This window comes from Brachyhypopomus gauderio, unplaced genomic scaffold (assembly GCF_052324685.1).
Source record: "Brachyhypopomus gauderio isolate BG-103 unplaced genomic scaffold, BGAUD_0.2 sc450, whole genome shotgun sequence".
Lineage (NCBI taxonomy): Eukaryota > Metazoa > Chordata > Actinopteri > Gymnotiformes > Hypopomidae > Brachyhypopomus > Brachyhypopomus gauderio.
The window spans coordinates 36,000-55,288 of NW_027507271.1; the positions used below are offsets into that span (position 1 = coordinate 36,000).

General features: G+C 49.2%; 1 protein-coding gene across 1 annotated transcript in view; it reads right to left on the reverse strand.

Moving 5' to 3' along the window:
- The window catches only part of LOC143506210 (transcription initiation factor TFIID subunit 4-like), a 38,672-nt gene extending 21,682 nt beyond the window's left edge, over positions 1–16,990 (reverse strand). Inside the window, exons 1-2 of the mRNA XM_076996281.1 lie at positions 16,886–16,990; positions 9,163–9,285 (exon numbers count right to left, since the gene is read on the reverse strand). Coding sequence (XP_076852396.1) covers positions 9,163–9,285 — 123 coding nt within the window. The 5' untranslated portion in view covers positions 16,886–16,990. The remainder of the gene's footprint in view (positions 1–9,162; positions 9,286–16,885) is intronic.
- Positions 16,991–19,289: the final 2,299 nt, after the last annotated feature.

A 19,289-nucleotide genomic window follows, 5' to 3' on the forward strand; every position in this document is an offset into this window, starting at 1 on the left:
TGGTAGTGTGGGTGGGTGTGAATGTGGTGGTGTAGATATGTTGGTGGAGATGGTAGTGGTAGTGTGGGTGGGTGTGAATGCGGTGGTGTAGATATGTTGGTGGAGATGGTAGTGGTAGTGTGGGTGGGTGTGAATGCGGTGGTGTAGATATGTTGGTGGAGATGGTAGTGGTAGTGTGGGTGGGTGTGAATGCGGTGGTGTAGATATGTTGGTGGAGATGGTAGTGGTAGTGTGGGTGGGTGTGAATGCGGTGGTGTAGATATGTTGGTGGAGATGGTAGTGGTAGTGTGGGTGGGTGTGAATGCGGTGGTGTAGATATGTTGGTGGAGATGGTAGTGGTAGTGTGGGTGGGTGTGAATGTGGTGGTGTATGTTGGTGGAGATGGTAGTGGTAGTGTGGGTGGGTGTGAATGTGGTGGTGTAGATATGTTGGTGGAGATGGTAGTGGTAGTGTGGGTGGGTGTGAATGTGGTGGTGTAGATATGTTGGTGGAGATGGTAGTGGTAGTGTGGGTGGGTGTGAATGTGGTGGTGTATGTTGGTGGAGATGGTAGTGGTAGTGTGGGTGGGTGTGAATGTGGTGGTGTAGATATGTTGGTGGAGATGGTAGTGGTAGTGTGGGTGGGTGTGAATGTGGTGGTGTAGATATGTTGGTGGAGATGGTAGTGGTAGTGTGGGTGGGTGTGAATGCGGTGGTGTAGATATGTTGGTGGAGATGGTAGTGGTAGTGTGGGTGGGTGTGAATGTGGTGGTGTAGATATGTTGGTGGAGATGGTAGTGGTAGTGTGGGTGGGTGTGAATGTGGTGGTGTAGATATGTTGGTGGAGATGGTAGTGGTAGTGTGGGTGGGTGTGAATGCGGTGGTGTAGATATGTTGGTGGAGATGGTAGTGGTAGTGTGGGTGGGTGTGAATGTGGTGGTGTATGTTGGTGGAGATGGTAGTGGTAGTGTGGGTGGGTGTGAATGTGGTGGTGTAGATATGTTGGTGGAGATGGTAGTGGTAGTGTGGGTGGGTGTGAATGCGGTGGTGTAGATATGTTGGTGGAGATGGTAGTGGTAGTGTGGGTGGGTGTGAATGTGGTGGTGTATGTTGGTGGAGATGGTAGTGGTAGTGTGGGTGGGTGTGAATGTGGTGGTGTAGATATGTTGGTGGAGATGGTAGTGGTAGTGTGGGTGGGTGTGAATGTGGTGGTGTATGTTGGTGGAGATGGTAGTGGTAGTGTGGGTGGGTGTGAATGTGGTGGTGTAGATATGTTGGTGGAGATGGTAGTGGTAGTGTGGGTGGGTGTGAATGTGGTGGTGTAGATATGTTGGTGGAGATGGTAGTGGTAGTGTGGGTTGGTGTGAATGTGGTGGTGTAGATATGTTGGTGGAGATGGTAGTGGTAGTGTGGGTGGGTGTGAATGTGGTGGTGTATGTTGGTGGAGATGCACTGCTGACAAGTACAGTTGTAGCTGCACAAAGGATGTTTGTCAATTATGCAGCCTGACCTGCATAAGGAAGAGCTGTATAAAGATCTACAGATCTAGACACACGAAGGGTCAGCATGGCCATCAACTTCATCTGACACACGTGGACCCTAAACCCTCATCACCTGACAGACATGTCAGCTGATGTTAGTCAAAGTCCATGGTGGTTCTGTTTTACAAGACAGAGTGACCTCATGTTCTGCATTCAGTATCAGGGTGGTGCACAGACCCTAACCCCTAACTCTCAACATCACCTGACAGACGTGGAAGCAGGAATGGCGGGCACAGAGTCCGGGTGGTTCTGTAAGGGAGACCGTCTAAAGCTAGTCCCAGTGTGGGAGGTGGCTCTGCATACGTGACGTATGCGTGGGTCGCATTGTTGTCACGACGTCCCGACGTCCCTGGCCAGCAGGTTCTAGAACCCCAGCCCTGGATACTGGGACGTCTCCACGGTGCCAGCTCCGCTGCAGAAACAGCAGCAAAATTCATTCTTTGGAAACTTAATTATATCAAGATTAACAAGGGAGGTAATTAATTTCTTTAAGATGGGTATCTTCAAAGTGCCTCAGGCTTAACTTTGTTGTCAAAACTGTATATTTAACAATTATTTCAGGGCAAAGTTTTACAGGCAGTAATAAAGAAAAATCCTTGTTTCTCCATGAATATGGAAATATTCAGGGTGTCTAATTTAACACTTCCCCTAAAATATTAGTACAAATTTGTGATTATGTACATATACTTAGCATAAAATCAGTATCTTACACATATAAAGGATGTATGAGGCAAAGCTGCTTAATTCTGTTCTGCAGTAAAGGACCAGTAGCAGAGTGCTGAAGGCCGGCGGTGTACACGCTCCCATCAGGCTGCCGCGCCGCACCGCTGCCGTAATGGCCGTCTCCGACATGCTGATGTTGCTCTTAAAGCAGCACACCTACGCAAAATGGCTGCCCTCCAGGCCTCGAACAGAGAGCTATTGTTGCGGCTGAGCCGCGGGTCAGGCACTCTACATGAGCGCAGGGAAGCCCAAACACACAGGGGCCGTTTCCCCAGTGACACGCCGGCTTCCAGAAGACCACAGCCCCGAGGGACTACCACTCCCACCTTTTACCAGAGAGAGAGAGAGAGAGGGGGGGGGGGGTGTTGGTAGACGAAAGGGAGACAGAAAGCAAGAGAAAGTGTGTGTTGTGTGTGTGTGTGTGTGTGTGTGTGTGTGTGTGTGTGTGTGTGTGTGTGTGTGTGTGTGTGTGTGTGCGTGTGTGTGTGATACGATGATGGAGAAAGTGAGTGAGAGATGGATATTACAATGTAAGGCATTTCTTTCAGCAAAATAAACATTTAAAATAACAGTGAACCTGTTCAAAGTCCAGAGAAAGACAAACAACTCTGGATCTGGAGAAAAACCCAGTGGGCAAAAAACCATGTGTGTCAATAGCATGAAGACACTACACTACCGACACTAACCACTGATAATATAAAGACACTACACTACTGACACGACACTACTGATAATATAAAGACACTACACTACTGACACTACACTACTGATAATATAAAGACACTACACTAATGAGACTAACCACTGATAATATAAAAACACTACACTACTGCCATTACACTAATGAGACTAACCACTGATAATATAAAGACACTACACTACTGACACTATACTACTGAGAATATAAAGACAATACACTAATGAGACTAACCACTGATAATATAAAGATGCTACACTACTGACAATATAAAGAGACTACACTACTGACACTAACTAAATACCAAGGCAGTTAAGACAGACAATATACAAGATTTCTGGTACGACAAAAATGTCCTCTCCACAGATTAACCACAGAGGTTAAGCAAACAAACAAACAGACAAAAATATATTGATGAAACTAGCAACAAACTAATGTTAATGAGAACCACCTAGTGAGCCCTTATCTTGCATATGCTAATTCTCATGTTTTATTAGCAATGGCATTTCTTCTCATTTTGGGATTATGCTAATTCTCATGTATTTGCGATGACGTTCCTTCTCATTTAGTGATTATGCTAATTCTCATGCATTTGCGATGACATTCCTTCTCATTTAGTGATTATGCTAATTCCCATGTATTTGCGATGACGTTCCTTCTCATTTAGTGATCATGTTCATTCTCATGTTGTATTAGCGATGACATCCCTTCTCATTTAGTGATTGTTAATTCTTCTTCTTTATTAGCGATGACGTTCATCCTCATTCTGCATTAGTGATGAATGACATTGTTTCTCTATAGTATCGATGACATTTTCTATGTATTAACAATGACATTCATTCTCATTGTGTATTAGCGATAACGTTTATTCTCATTGTGTATTAGCGATAACGTTAATTCTCTCTGTATTAACAATGACGTAATTTTTTTTTACATATTAGCGATGACATTCATTTTCATTCTGTATTAGCGAAGACTTTCTACATTAACGTTGACATCTTCTATGTATTACCGATTACATTAATTCTCAATGTGTATTAACACATTGCAAACTTTAAACATTACTGGGCTGCTGGCCTTGGTATGCTATATCCGACAGCTGTGAGACATGGGGCAGTGTTCAGCAGCACAGGGACATTCATTTTTATCCATTTAATATTTTTAAGAAGACAGAAAAAGGCAGCAAGATTCATTTCATGATAGATGTCAAGTGTTTTATTTTTAACTTCATGAGCGCGAGCTGACGGCATGCGACGACACCCATTCCTGCACCGCCGCACCGGCGTGACAAACACAGGCTTGGCTGTGAGACGCCACATAGGAAATGCAAAAATTCACGCCTGTAGAAAAGCAGGTCTACTTGCTTGGGGTTACATTAACTCCTATAGTGTTCAATTTGATCTAGGAGCCTCAATATGGTTGCTTTTCCTGTCTAATACATTATAGAAGATAAAATGGTAGGTACAACAGAGTAAACCCAAGCAGAAGCTGAACCTGGGCAGAGTTCTTGTCCATCCAGTTGCCATAGAGACTCATTTCATTTGAGTGGTCAAGATTTTCTCCAATTATGTTTACCAATGATGCGAGTCACATGACCTACAGTAATTTGCTGTCAGTTCTTAACAGCAGATTTGTACTTTGCTGTTAAAACATGGCATTCACCTACATGTTGACGAAGCCAAGGACAAACAGGCGCCGTTTCCACAGCTCTGGATGGAAAATAAAAACGCTGAAGCCTCAAGCCAAGAGAACAACAACTGCCTTCGAGGTTCCTCACGCCAAGCAGCACCATCGCAGTCTCACTGGGCAGTTTGCACACGGCCATCAGAGGCCCCAGTGTGACAGTGACAACAAAACTCCAGCCCTTTCGCCTTTTTGGTAATTTTTTGTTAATTCATAATATATTGCCATTTAGCCTCAGACACCCAAGGCCAAAGAAGCCACTGGCGTTACAAGAAACACTTCTCAAGTATCACACGACGCAGTCTTAAGCTCCTCAGTTCGACACCTGACACAGTGCTTACAGACACACACACCCTTCATCAGACTCCATGATCTTCCGGTTTGTCTGGCTGAAGACCTGTTCATTAACTCTCAGGCACATTGGGAGACATGAGAGAAGAAGAGGTGCAGAATGAAGGAGAGAGACAAAACTTGTGTACACTCTTTGGGGGGGGGGGGTTGGACATTTGGGCAAACCGGGCCAGAAACTGCACACTCCGAGTGGCGATTGATTTACTTCATTAACCAAGATTACAAGTTTAACTTACAAACCAGAGGTCAGAATTTCTCATTAACAAGGGGCCCATGGAGGGCCGCGGGGCTAGTAGACCACTCTTATTACTGACTACACATTTCAATCTGTCTTTGATGTTCCGGGTCTGCCTCCACCAGAACCCCCCCCACCCGTCTTTGGCAGGGAGGTTGATTTTAATTGTAGCTATAGAACAGAGCAGTCTGCCTGTGAGGCAGTCTCCACGGCTACAGCGAGAGAAGCTTTAGTGGTATTGGGTGCCGTCCATAGCCTGAGGCCCAGTTTAATGGCCCCCCCTCCCTCTCCCTCTCTCCATCTCCATCTCCCCCTCCTCCCTCTCTATTCCCTGTTCAGATTGTTTTCCACGTGATTCCTGTTAATGTAGCTGCAGGAAAGGGCATCAGTTTTCCTTGTACGTTTCTCCTTCTGCTCTGTCTCTTTCTCTCTCTCTCTCTCTCTCTCTCTCACCCTCTGGTTTTAGACCCTTAAAGTAAGATGGCATGATACATGTGTGTGGGGGGGGGTTGGTCTGGTCTCCTGCCTGTCCCCCAGTCTCCTGCCTGTCCCCCAGTCTCCTCCCTGTCCCCCAGTCTCCTCCCTGTCCCCCAGTCTCCTGCCTGTCCCCCAGTCTCCTCCCTGTCCCCCAGTCTCCTCCCTGTCCCCCAGTCTCCTCCCTGTCCTCCAGTCTCCTCCCTGTCCCCCAGTCTCCTCCCTGTCCCCCAGTCTCCTCCCTGTCCCCCAGTCTCCTCCCTGTCCCCCAGTCTCCTGCCTGTCCCCCAGTCTCCTCCCTGTCCCCCAGTCTCCTCCCTGTCCCCCAGTCTCCTCCCTGTCCCCCAGTCTCCTGCCTGTCCCCCAGTCTCCTGCCTGTCCCCCAGTCTCCTCCCTGTCCCCCAGTCTCCTCCCTGTCCTCCAGTCTCCTCCCTGTCCTCCAGTCTCCTCCCTGTCCCCCAGTCTCCTCCCTGTCCCCCAGTCTCCTCCCTGTCCCCCAGTCTCCTCCCTGTCCTCCAGTCTCCTCCCTGTCCCCCAGTCTCCTGCCTGTCCCCCAGTCTCCTGCCTGTCCCCCAGTCTCCTCCCTGTCCCCCAGTCTCCTGCCTGTCCCCCAGTCTCCTCCCTGTCCCCCAGTCTCCTCCCTGTCCTCCAGTCTCCTCCCTGTCCCCCAGTCTCCTCCCTGTCCCCCAGTCTCCTCCCTGTCCCCCAGTCTCCTCCCTGTCCCCCAGTCTCCTCCCTGTCCCCCAGTCTCCTCCCTGTCCCCCAGTCTCCTCCCTGTCCCCCAGTCTCCTCCTGCTGGCTCTGTGGAGGTGATGTCTCCCCCGGCATGCTGTCTCCCCAGGTTAACGCATGCTTGGAAAGCCAGGCTGGTGGACACTTCACCCATCGGCATGGACACAATGACCGTCCGCATCGTGCATTTCTGTACATGCGTCAATAAGCGTGTCCCCAGGCCCAGTCAGTAGTCCCTGTCTGTACTGGAACCGTAGCAGTTCAGATTTGAGTTTTTTGAGAGCTTGTTTGAGCACTTTCGAGTGCCTCTCTGCTGTAACAGTGTTCCACGTACCACAGTCGTATCACTGTAGTGCTTCCTGTAGAGCAGAAAGGTAAAATGGCCACTGGCCAACTCTTTCTTTCTTCCTGGTTTTTCTCCTCCCAAACCAGTGCCTTTGTACTGCACTTCAAAAGCCTCTGTGCGTGTGTGTGTGTATGTGTGCGCACATGTGTGTGGGTGTGTGCGAGTACGTGTGTGTTAGTGTAAGCCCTTGTCTGTATTTTCTCTGACCCCAAGCAAGGACCACTGTCTCTTCACCCTCACTGCCTCCATATCTCACTCTAGTTCTCTCTTTTCTCTTTCTGTCTCTCCGTCTTTTCTTTCCATCTGTCTCTCTCTCCTCTCTGTGTGTGTGTCTCTCTCTAGCCTAATCCAGTCCTCGGAGCGCTATGAGTCTTCTTTGTTCCTGTTCTCGGATGACTGGATGGAGAGAGAGACTCTGGCTATCACTTACAGCCCCGTGGGCACCACCACACACCGACACCGGGGGTGGGGGAGGGGAGAAAAGCACCCAGAGCTACCCCGACAACACACACACACACACACACACACACACGAGAGGGTGGTCTGGGGGGTGTCTGTGGGTAGGCGGTTTTCCATCGGCAGCTCTCCCTCCATCTCTCTCACACACACACATATTCTCTCTCTCTCTCTCTCTCTCTCTCTCTCTCTCTCTCTCTCTCTCTCTCTCTCTCTCTCTCTCTCTCTCTCTCTCTCTCTCTCTCTCTCTCTCTCTCTCTCTCTCTCTCTCTCTCTCTCTCTCTCATATCATAATCATTATCCTACTCCTGATTTCGGGTCGAGGCTGAGCACTGAGAAACCTTTTGTCTTGGATTAAGCAGAGCTGAGAGACGGAGAGATACTGAAAGAGAGAGAGAGGAAAGTGCAGAGAGAGAGAGAGAGAGAGAGGCAGAGGGAGAAACACACACAGACAGAGATAGAGAGAAACACTGAAGGAGAGAGAGTATGTGAGCAGGAGATCAGGAGAGTGTATAGTAATGCCGACTGCATTTCTAAGGCAGGCCTGCGGCTGTGTTTCTGCACAGATGAAATCTCTGTGGGGTCCCTGAGTGAGTTGGCGAAGGGGCCACAAGTCCAGGGGCCCCTCCGCCTGCCTGGGGCCCCTCCGCGACCCCCTTTGGAAAAAAGTCACTTTGGCTCTGAACTGGAGACACACACAGTGCCACAATCTAGTGAGAGAAGGTGAAAATTAAGTGAAAAGTTACATTTCTCCTCCCTCATCTCTCCCTCCTTCCATCCATCTCTCCCTCCTTCCATCCATCTCTCCCTGCCTCACCATGTTCATTCTCCCATCAGCAGCAAGTGCACGGGTGAGTGGCTTTAAATGGAGGTGTTTATTATAAAGACAAACTAACTGTGAACAACACAAAAGTGTGTTTAGGTGTGTGTGCGTGTGCGCACGTTTAAGCGTGTTTGTGCATGTGTTTAGATATGTGTGCACGTTTAGGTGTGTGTGTGTGTGTTTATATGGCTGTTGTAGAGGAGTTCACAGACTCCTCTAAGGGTCTTTCAGAAACCCAATCAGGAGGAAGTGAGTTTGGTCCAACAGGCAGAGAAGCAGCACTCACATCCACTACACACTCTCACACTGCTCTTCCCTCTCAGGAACATCACGTGACAGAGTGTGTATACAGAGAGTCAAAGACCTGACAGGGTGTGTGTGTACACAAAGACCTGACAGGGTGTGTGTGTACACAAAGACCTGACAGGGTGTGTGTGTACACAAAGACCTGACAGGGTGTGTGTGTACACAAAGACCTGACAGGGTGTGTGTGTACACAAAGACCTGACAGGGTGTGTGTGTACACAGACAGTCAAAGCCATCAGTCAGACTATCTGAACCGGATTCTTTCACCTCAGAGATTAGATCAGTTCTTTTTGAGTCCTACCTACCACAGCAACAATGGCAATGCAAACAGATATGTCATTAATACAGTGTTCGTTAGTGTTAAATGCCATGGAAAAGAAACATCCTTAATGGTGATGGTGAGGTGTTCAGCAGGGTCTCCTGCTCCCACCAGTGTTGTTCCTGCTTCTCTTGGACACCTCGTGTATTCTCTGCTTCTCTCTTTGTCTTTCATATTAACGTTTATATCACATGAATCACATAACATACAAGCATGTGACACCTTTGGAAATTTGTAGTTGGAACGTTACTCAATCCAGATCAGGTCCCAGTCACTCAGCCTCTTTACAGGACAGTTTTTGGAACAGATTAAGTCTAGCTAACTCTAGCTGATTCTCCACAAAAAGACAACCACGAATACAAGTTGCTGTCATGTGACAATAAAAACTGGATGAATCTCATTAACTCCCTGAAACGAGTCCATTACTCTCTCTGGATTTTTGACACATTTAGTCTGAAGCTCCATGAACCTGCAGAGCTCCTGAAAAGGCGGTCTAACCTCAGGGCCGGTTGCCGTGGCGCCGGGCGAGTCCACCTTGCGTTTCTTGCGGGGGCCGATGGCAGCCAGCGCTGTCAGGTTAGCATCACGCTGCCTCATCTGGGCCAGTTCCTGCTGCTGCATCTGTGGTGGGACAAACACATGATGAGACACACACCCAGAGAGCTGCACACACACGCACGCACGCACACACACACACACACACACACACACACCCACCCAGAGAGCTACACACACACACACACACACACACACACACACACACACACACCCACCCAGAGAGCTACACAGATGTGAGACAGCAACAGATACTGGCACACGCCTGCGTCTACACCACTACACCCAGGTACCACCAACCCAACCCAATTCAAGCAGCAATTATCAACCTAACCATCCCCCCGCCCACCTACACCACCACATTATCCACCCCCGCCCACCTACACCACCACATTATCCACCCATACAGCCATTAATCCGTTTCCCAAAACAGCTGTTAGTGTGTGTGTGTGTGTGTGTATATGTGTGTGTATGTGTGTGTGATGTCTGGAACGTCAGAGGCAGGAGCAGAATCTGCAGGAATGTCACTTGAGCCCCCAGCACTGGGAGCATGGCCCTTACAGAAGAGGTATGGGAACACACACACACACACACACACACACACACACACACACACACACACACACACACACACACACACACACACACGTGTCTTTCACACACAATCATACATCCATGCATACACTTGTATATACACACAAAACATTGGTCTTTCACAGACGTGATGCAACATACACGCAGTTACAGATATAATTTTCTCTCTCTCTCTCTCTCTCACACACACACAAACACACACACATGTGCGTGTGTGTGTGTATGTATATATAAGTGTGTGTGTCTGTGTGCATGTGGGGGGGTGTATATGAGAGTGTGTGTGCCTGTGTGTGTATATGAGAGTGTGTGTGTGTGTGTGTGTGTGTGTGTGTGTGAGAGAGAGAGTGCGTGTGTGTGTGTGTGTGTGTGTGTGTGTGTGTGTGTGTGTGTGTGTGTGTGTGTGCCTTTAGGCTGTTGCCCCTTCACATTTACAAATCCCACATAATAATCCCACATACTACCCTGTCCTACAAATCCCATACATCTACTCTACCCTACAGAACTCACACAGTAATCTCATACATCTACTCTATCCTACAGATCTCACACAGTAATCCCACACATCTACTCTATCCTACGGATCTCACACAGTAATCCCACACATCTACTCTACCCTACGGATCTCACACAGTAATCCCATACATCTACTCTACCCTACAGATCTCACACAGTAATCCCATACATCTACTCTACCCTACAGATCTCACACAGTAATCCCATACATCTACTCTACCCTACGGATCTCACACAGTAATCCCATACATCTACTCTACCCTACAGATCTCACACAGTAATCCCATACATCTACTCTACCCTACAGATCTCACACAGTAATCCCATACATCTACTCTATCCTACAGATCTCACACAGTAATCCCATACATCTACTCTACCCTACAGATCTCACACAGTAATCCCATACATCTACTCTATCCTACAGATCTCACACAGTAATCCCACACATCTACTCTATCCTACAGATCTCACACAGTAATCCCATACATCTACTCTACCCTACAGATCTCACACAGTAATCCCACACATCTACTCTACCCTACGGATCTCACACAGTAATCCCATACATCTACTCTACCCTACAGATCTCACACAGTAATCCCATACATCTACTCTATCCTACAGATCTCACACAGTAATCCCATACATCTACTCTACCCTACAGATCTCACACAGTAATCCCATACATCTACTCTACCCTACAGATCTCACACAGTAATCCCATACATCTACTCTACCCTACAGATCTCACACAGTAATCCCATACATCTACTCTATCCTACAGATCTCACACAGTAATCTCATACATCTACTCTACCCTACAGATCTCACACAGTAATCCCATACATCTACTCTACCCTACAGATCTCACACAGTAATCCCATACATCTACTCTACCCTACAGATCTCACACAGTAATCCCATACATCTACTCTACCCTACAGATCTCACACAGTAATCCCATACATCTACTCTACCCTACAGATCTCACACAGTAATCCCATACATCTACTCTATCCTACAGATCTCACACAGTAATCCCATACATCTACTCTATCCTACAGATCTCACACAGTAATCCCACACATCTACTCTATCCTACAGATCTCACACAGTAATCTCATACATCTACTCTACCCTACAGATCTCACACAGTAATCCCATACATCTACTCTATCCTACAGATCTCACACAGTAATCTCATACATCTACTCTACCCTACAGATCTCACACAGTAATCCCATACATCTACTCTACCCTACAGATCTCACACAGTAATCCCATACATCTACTCTACCCTACAGATCTCACACAGTAATCCCATACATCTACTCTACCCTACAGATCTCACACAGTAATCCCATACATCTACTCTACCCTACAGATCTCACACAGTAATCCCATACATCTACTCTACCCTACAGATCTCACACAGTAATCCCATACATCTACTCTATCCTACAGATCTCACACAGTAATCCCACACATCTACTCTATCCTACAGATCTCACACAGTAATCCCATACATCTATTCTACCCTACAGATCTCACACAGTAATCCCATACATCTACTCTATCCTACAGATCTCACACAGTAATCTCATACAACCAAGATGCCTTTCAAATCCCACACAATGATCCCATACAAGTTTAACCTGCATACCATAAATCCTAGAGCCATTCCATATTAACTAATTAATTAATCAACAATCCAATAATGGCTACTTCACTCCTCAAATCCTCAAAAGTCATCACCCCTGTACCACAAACCCACTTGCTTTTTTGAAATGGAAACCACCTGTCCTGAAACTGGCTTCTTTTAAATTTCCAGTGTGGCAATTTTTCAGGTTTGCCGTTCAATATTAAGAAGGAAATTGCATCACTGATTAAACACTATGGTTTGCCAAGAGTGTCTTCATCCATCTGCCATTGGCAGCTCATCTTTGAAGGCATCGCAGAGAGAAATGCAGAGTAAACGCTAACAGCGCGGTTCCCTCAGACCTGCTCAACCGCACGCTTGCTGGTGTTAAGATTCTACACACCAAGACGTTCCCCATCTTTCCCATTTGCCATTAATATGAAGCACAGCTCATTACAACAGAAGAGAGACAGATACAGGACAGATGCAAGAGAACAACCAGCTCTCTGGACACGCACGCACGCACGGCTGCTGTGTTATAACAGGCTAAGAATATATATATATTAACAAGTGTTCAACATTTAAATGTTATTTTGCAAACGATTTTTGCACATCTTGCATTAAACTAGCATGTCATGATAAACAAAAATCACACAGCAAGTCTAGAATTGGCACATTTATTTCCGGTCTGAACCGTGATTCAAACCTTGACCTAGAGAGTTCGGTGTGAGCCAACCTGTCAAAGGCTTGAATCGTTGCACCACTATAATCTCCACTGCTAATCATATACCAGTCCAAACCACAAGGCGGGTGATTATATCCAACTACGCACCAATCATCCCAGTATTCCCAATAACCCTTTGGAACCACAGAGCAAATCACAGTCTGTCAGCTGCGCTCGTAACAAATAGAGACAATCTATTGACTGACTGACACACATGCACACACACAAACACACACACAGTCATGGCCTGGTGGTAGGGAACTGGTCTTGTGACCGGAGGGTCATGGGTTCGATTCCCAGACCTGGGGCCATGAGTGAGGTGCCCTTGAGCAAGGCACCTAACCCCAACTGCTCCACAGTGTGATCCACAGCCCCCTAGTAATCACTAGTGTGTGTGTGTGTGTGTGTGTGTTCTAACTGCACAGAGGGGTAAAAAGCGGAGGACAAATTACGATTGTGGTGAAAAAAAAACTCACAATTTACACTTTTATTATTATTTTTTAACACACACAGACACACACACAAACACACACTTTATCCTAGAGTGAAATCGAACTGCTGAACCCTGGCCTGTCTACAGTCCTTCCTAACTGTGATATCAGCAGACTTGATGTCTCCATGGCGAGACGCCGGCACACAGCCTCCCCACCTCCACCCCAGCTTCTGGCTCGCCACACCAGAGCACTGACGTGCCGCGCCATCAGTGCTGCGGGTGTGGTTGGGGGGTTTAGCCGTGCGTGTGGTTGGGGGGTTTAGCCGTGCGTGTGGTTGGGGGGGTTTAGCCGTGCGTGTGGTTGGGGGGGTTTAGCCGTGCGTGTGGTTGGGGGGTTTAGCCGTGCGTGTGGTTAGAGGGCAGGCTGCCTGCGTGATGAATGGAGACCTCGTAGTGCTATCTGCACTGCCAGCCCGGGGAGCGACACAGCGATACGAGACCAATCACAGGCCACGTGGGAGGAGCCATAATTGCACAGAGACGCACTACGAGGGAATGCACTCAGCCGAAAACACACACGATCCCAAAAAAAAACTTTCTTATGCTCAAAAACATGTCCATTACAGATCAACTCTCTAAAAGCCACGCCCATAATTTTATTTACTCAACATGGCTTGTCGTCATCTGATGTGCTCTGCCATAATCTGAATTATCTGAACTTTAACTACCAATATTCATCTGAAGACGCACTGAATATAGGACTGATTTATTCCTCCGTGCCCCGCCCCGTCTCTCCTCCGTGCCCCGCCCCGTCTCTCCTCCGTGCCCCGCCCCGTCTCTCCTCCGTGCCCCGCCCCATCTCTCCTCCGTGCCCCGCCCCATCTCTCCTCCGTGCCCCGCCCCGTTGCCCGTGAGATCATGCACGTCTTCCTGTGGAAGTCTCCTGTTCTTACAGAACTATGGTTTCACCTCAACTTTCCACAAACATCCTGTACAAACAAGATAACCTTTAGATTTATTCTGTACAAAGAACACAGGCATGTTTGATCAATATGTTGTTTTAATATGTGGCTTTTGGAAATGGAAAAAAGGAAAAGAAGGAGCCAGGCCTTCATATCTCCCCACATGGCCTTTGGAAGCCCATCAGTCTTGTTGTTAATCTAATTTCCAAAGGGCAAGACCACGGTGGCATTTCTGGGACCTCAGTCACCTCCTGTGAAACTGGGAGGAGCAAAAAGCCATTTGTGCAGCATCACAGCTGATTTGACTGTTAATTATCCACCCAACACACTCACCCCTACAAACTCACCCCCACACATACATCAATACACTCACCCCAACACACTCACCCCCACTTACCCCTACAAACTCGCCCCCACACATACATCAATACACTCACCCCAACACACTCACCCCCACACATACATCAATACACTCACCCTCACACACTCACCCCAACACACTCACCCCCACTTACCCCTACAAACTCACCCCCACACATACACCAATACTCACCCTCACACACTCATCCCCACTTACCCCTACAAACTCACCATGACACATACCCCCACACACTCACCCCAACACACTCACCCCCACTTACCCCTACAAACTCACCCCCACACATACACCAATACTCACCCTCACACACTCATCCCCACTTACCCCTACAAACTCACCATGACACATACCCCCCACACACTCACCCCCACACATACATCAATACACTCACCCCAACACACTCAACCTCACTTACCCCTACAAACTCACCCCCACACATTCACCAATACACTCATCCCCACACTTATTTTACCAAAGTTCTCTTGTACTGCACTACCTCTTTTCTCTGGTCGGGATACTTGCACACTTGTATTGTATAGTCTTTGTATTGTTTGTGAATGTCATAATTTATTGTTAAATTGTTTGTGTCCATTACTGTGATTTGTTATTGTGTAACTGCTACTGGCTGCTAAATTTCCTTTGGGATCAATAAAGTATCTACCTACCTACCTACCTACACACTCACCCCCACACTTACCCCAACACACTCACCCCCACTTACCCCTACAAACTCAACCCCACATATAACCCAATACACTCCCCCCACACACTCATCCCCACTTACCTTTACAAACTCACCCCGACACATACCCCAATACACTCATCCCTACACTCACACCTCTACACACTCACCCCCACATATCCCATACTCTCACCCCACTTACCCCAACACACTCACCCCTACAAACTCACCCTGACACATACCCCAATACACTCATCCCTACACTCACACCTCTACACACTCACCCCCACATATCCCATACTCTCACCCCACTTACCCCAACACACTCACCCCTACAAACTCACCCCGACACATACCCCAATACACTCATCCCCACACGCACTCCTCTACACACTCACCCCCACATACCCCATACTCTCACCCCACTTACCTCAACACTCACCCCCACTTACCCCTACAAACTCACCATGACACATACCCCCCACACACTCACCCCCACACATACATCAATACACTCATCCCCACACACTCACCCCACACGTAACCCCCTACACACTCACCCACAAACACTCACCCACAAACACCCTCCCTAAACACTCACCCCCACACCTACCTGCCCTACATACTCACCCCAACACACGTACCCTCACCCTCTCTGTACACTCAAACTCCCACGTACCCCAACACACTCACCACAAACACACTCACATCTCAGTACCTGTAAACCCCGCAGACCCAACACTGTGAGCACAGAGTTAGGGCTCCATCTCAGTAAACAGTCATATGAAAGAAGCTTTTTGTGTTGCACATGTCGTGACGTTGAAGGTGTCAGGAGAGAAAGCACGTTACGACCTTATCCATAGTTAACACACCCTCTCCCCTTCTCTCATCATGACGCAAACACACTGCAAGAGCATCTCTAGACCCTCTGTGTGTGAGTGCATACGCGTGTGTGTGTGAAGCAGTGCTGGTCAGACCTGTGTGTGTAAGCCTGCACCATGCAACAAAGACTGCCCCGATACGGCCCCTCGGGCGAGTCTCATGGACCGCCCAGGCCCCGCCCCCTCCACACCTCCATCCTTTCGGAGACAGATGTCGGAGCTGGTGCGGAACGTATGGGGTTGTGTGTGTGTGTGTGTGTGTTGCATGGAACATGTGATTAGGCAGCAATAGCTCTCTCAGGCCATTTAAAACATGTTGGCCTGACAGGGATGGAAAACTCCCAACCCTCCCACCACATCACCCCCCACATCACCCCCACACCACCCCCCACACCACCCCCCACTCACACACTCTGCTCAGGCCTCCAGCCCCCAGGGTGCATGCTGGAGGTTTCAGGGCTTTCTGGGTTCTAAGCAAACATGTCCCACTGGTCACTATATATAAAGACAGGATACGCATGTCTGTGGCCTGTTGGGGATAATGGCGAGAGTCTGGTGGGAGGGACATCACTGCAGAAATGTCCTCACAGTGAGGAAAACGTCTCCTGAAGACAACACACAGAGGTGGACCTGATCAGCTTTAAAAGACCCACAAAAACCACAGACTACCGACTGCAATTTCAAATCCAAGACAAAACAATGGATGAAACAGCTTACTGAACAAAAACAGGTTCAATGTAACAGCAGGGACACACACACATTCATATACACCGCGTTCACACACACCTCGTCTTCAGGGGGCTAAGAAACTCAACCCTTGTGGCTTGAAATAAAGCCTTCAAGCACGCATGATTACCCATGATCCTCCACGCCCAGCCTGTTCCCATACTCTGTTGTGTCTCCGCCCACACCTCCTCCCGTCCTCAGCGTTTCCACGAGGTCCATTGGGAGCAGGACACCGGGGGAGCGCCTGTCTGCCGTCCTCAGGTCATCTCGGTGTGCGACGCGGAGACGACCCCCACCCTACTGTTCCCGCATTCAAAGCCCCGCCTCTAGCCGAGCCAGGCGACCCATTCGCACACGCCCACCGCCTGGCCACGCCCACTGTGCTCGTTAACTAGAGCGCTGAGCTAAGGGAAAAATTTCCATTCTTTAGTTTCTGCAGCATGCCGTCTCCGTGGCGCCTGGACAAGCAGTTGGTCTCACTGCTCTACAGCACAAACTCCAGTCCAACTTCACTCGCTATTGACCAGGATCATCTGCATGCGGGGGGTTTGATTTATTCATTCATATCAAAAACCAAGAGGGAAAAGGGAGAGACCTGATACTGCAGGGAAGTGAGAACCACCTCTCTCCCCTCTCCTCTCATCCTCTCTCCCCTCTCCTCTCATCCTCTCTCCCCTCTCCTCCCCTCTCCTCTCATCCTCTCTCCCCTCTCCTCCCCTCTCCTCTCATCCTCTCTCCCCTCCCCTCTCATCCTCTCTCCCCTCTCCTCTCATCCTCTCTCCCCTCTCCTCCCCTCTCCTCTCATCCTCTCTCCCCTCTCCTCTCATCCTCTCTCCCCTCTCCTCCCCTCTCCTCTCATCCTCTCTCCCCTCTCCTCTCATCCTCTCTCCCCTCTCCTCCCCTCTCCTCTCATCCTCTCTCCCCTCTCCTCTCATCCTCTCTCCCCTCTCCTCCCCTCTCCTCTCATCCTCTCTCCCCTCTCCTCTCATCCTCTCTCCCCTCTCCTCCCCTCTCCTCTCATCCTCTCTCCCCTCTCCTCTCATCCTCTCTCCCCTCTCCTCTCATCCTCTCTCCCTTCTCCTCTCATCCTCTCTCCCTTCTCCTCTCATCCTCTCTCCCTTCTCCTCTCATCCTCTCTCCCTTCTCCTCTCATCCTCTCCTCCCCTCTGCCCTCTCCTCTCATCCTCTCTCCCCTCTCCTCCCCTCTGCCCTCTGCCCTCTCCTCTCTCTTAGCACCTCCTTCTCCTCATGCTCTCCTTCTCTCCCCCCGGGGCCAGTGATGTGTGAGTCTCTCTAATTAACAAGGTGAATCACACTGAAGCTCTCTAATTAGCCGACATGACGATGTAATGGAGGCACACGGGCTCGTCTGTCTCTCTCCAATCCACCTCTCACACACACACACACACACACACACACACACACACACACTCCTCCTCCCTCTCTCTTGCCGGTGGGTATGTGCTGTACTGTTGTGCAGTAGAGGCAGTGGCCGGGGGCGTCGGACGGCCAGACGAGGGTTAAGGACGAGGGGGCAGCCAGGGGTCCTTCCCATTCCTGCCCCCCCAACTGCCCTTTATTCTGGAGCGTAACTGAAATGCGTCCTTACCCACGTCCAGATAGTCTCCATTCACCCCCACCAGCAAAACACTGTACCCACAATTCCCCTGTCGCCAGTGTCCCAGGGTGTGCTGGGTAACACAAAGAAAGAGGCTTCCTAAAGGCGTGCACACACACACACACACACACACACACACACACCCCTTTTGCTGCAGAGCCGCTCATCACTGTGCCTGCGGGCAGAAGCTTCTTTTTGTTGTTCTTCTTCTCATTATGGTACATTGTAATATTCAAAAACACACAGGAGCACCAAAGGTATTTGAAAAGCTCAGTTCGCTTTTCTTTCTCTCAGTCATGATGTGACTGGAGGACACACCATCAAGACTCTACTGACAACAAAGCATCCACGCCAGCCCCGCCCAGCCCCGCCCAACCCCCCCAGCCCCGCCCAACCCCCCCCCAGCCCCGCCCAGCCCCGCCCAACCCCGCCCAGCCCCGCCCAACCCCGCCCAACCCCGCCCAACCCCGCCCAGACGGGGTTCAGCATTTTTATTTTGCTCGTGTGGGGTCTAAATCCAATATGATGTTTTTAATTAACAATAACATTACTGTCTTTGACGTGTCACATAATGGGTGAAATGGAATTAGCCCCAGGAGATGTATGGGACTCTGTGGCGCAAGTGTGGGCGGGGCCAGGTGAGGTTGTGGGCGGGGCCAGGCAAGGTTGATCGTTGTGGTGATCATAGCCCCCGAGCCTGGAGACCTGCTCCAGATAAGCTCCCTTCTCCACACAGACGGCACACCACGCCGATTCTGACCACTGAACGAGATAAACGCGAAGGACCACCTACACCCCGTGTAATGACCTCGAGAAACACGAGACGCCTTCATCCCTCGTCAGGTGAAAGTGCGGCCAGCTGGACTCGACCCAGGACACACAGACGGGCCTCGGTTAGGGCCAAACCACGAAGATG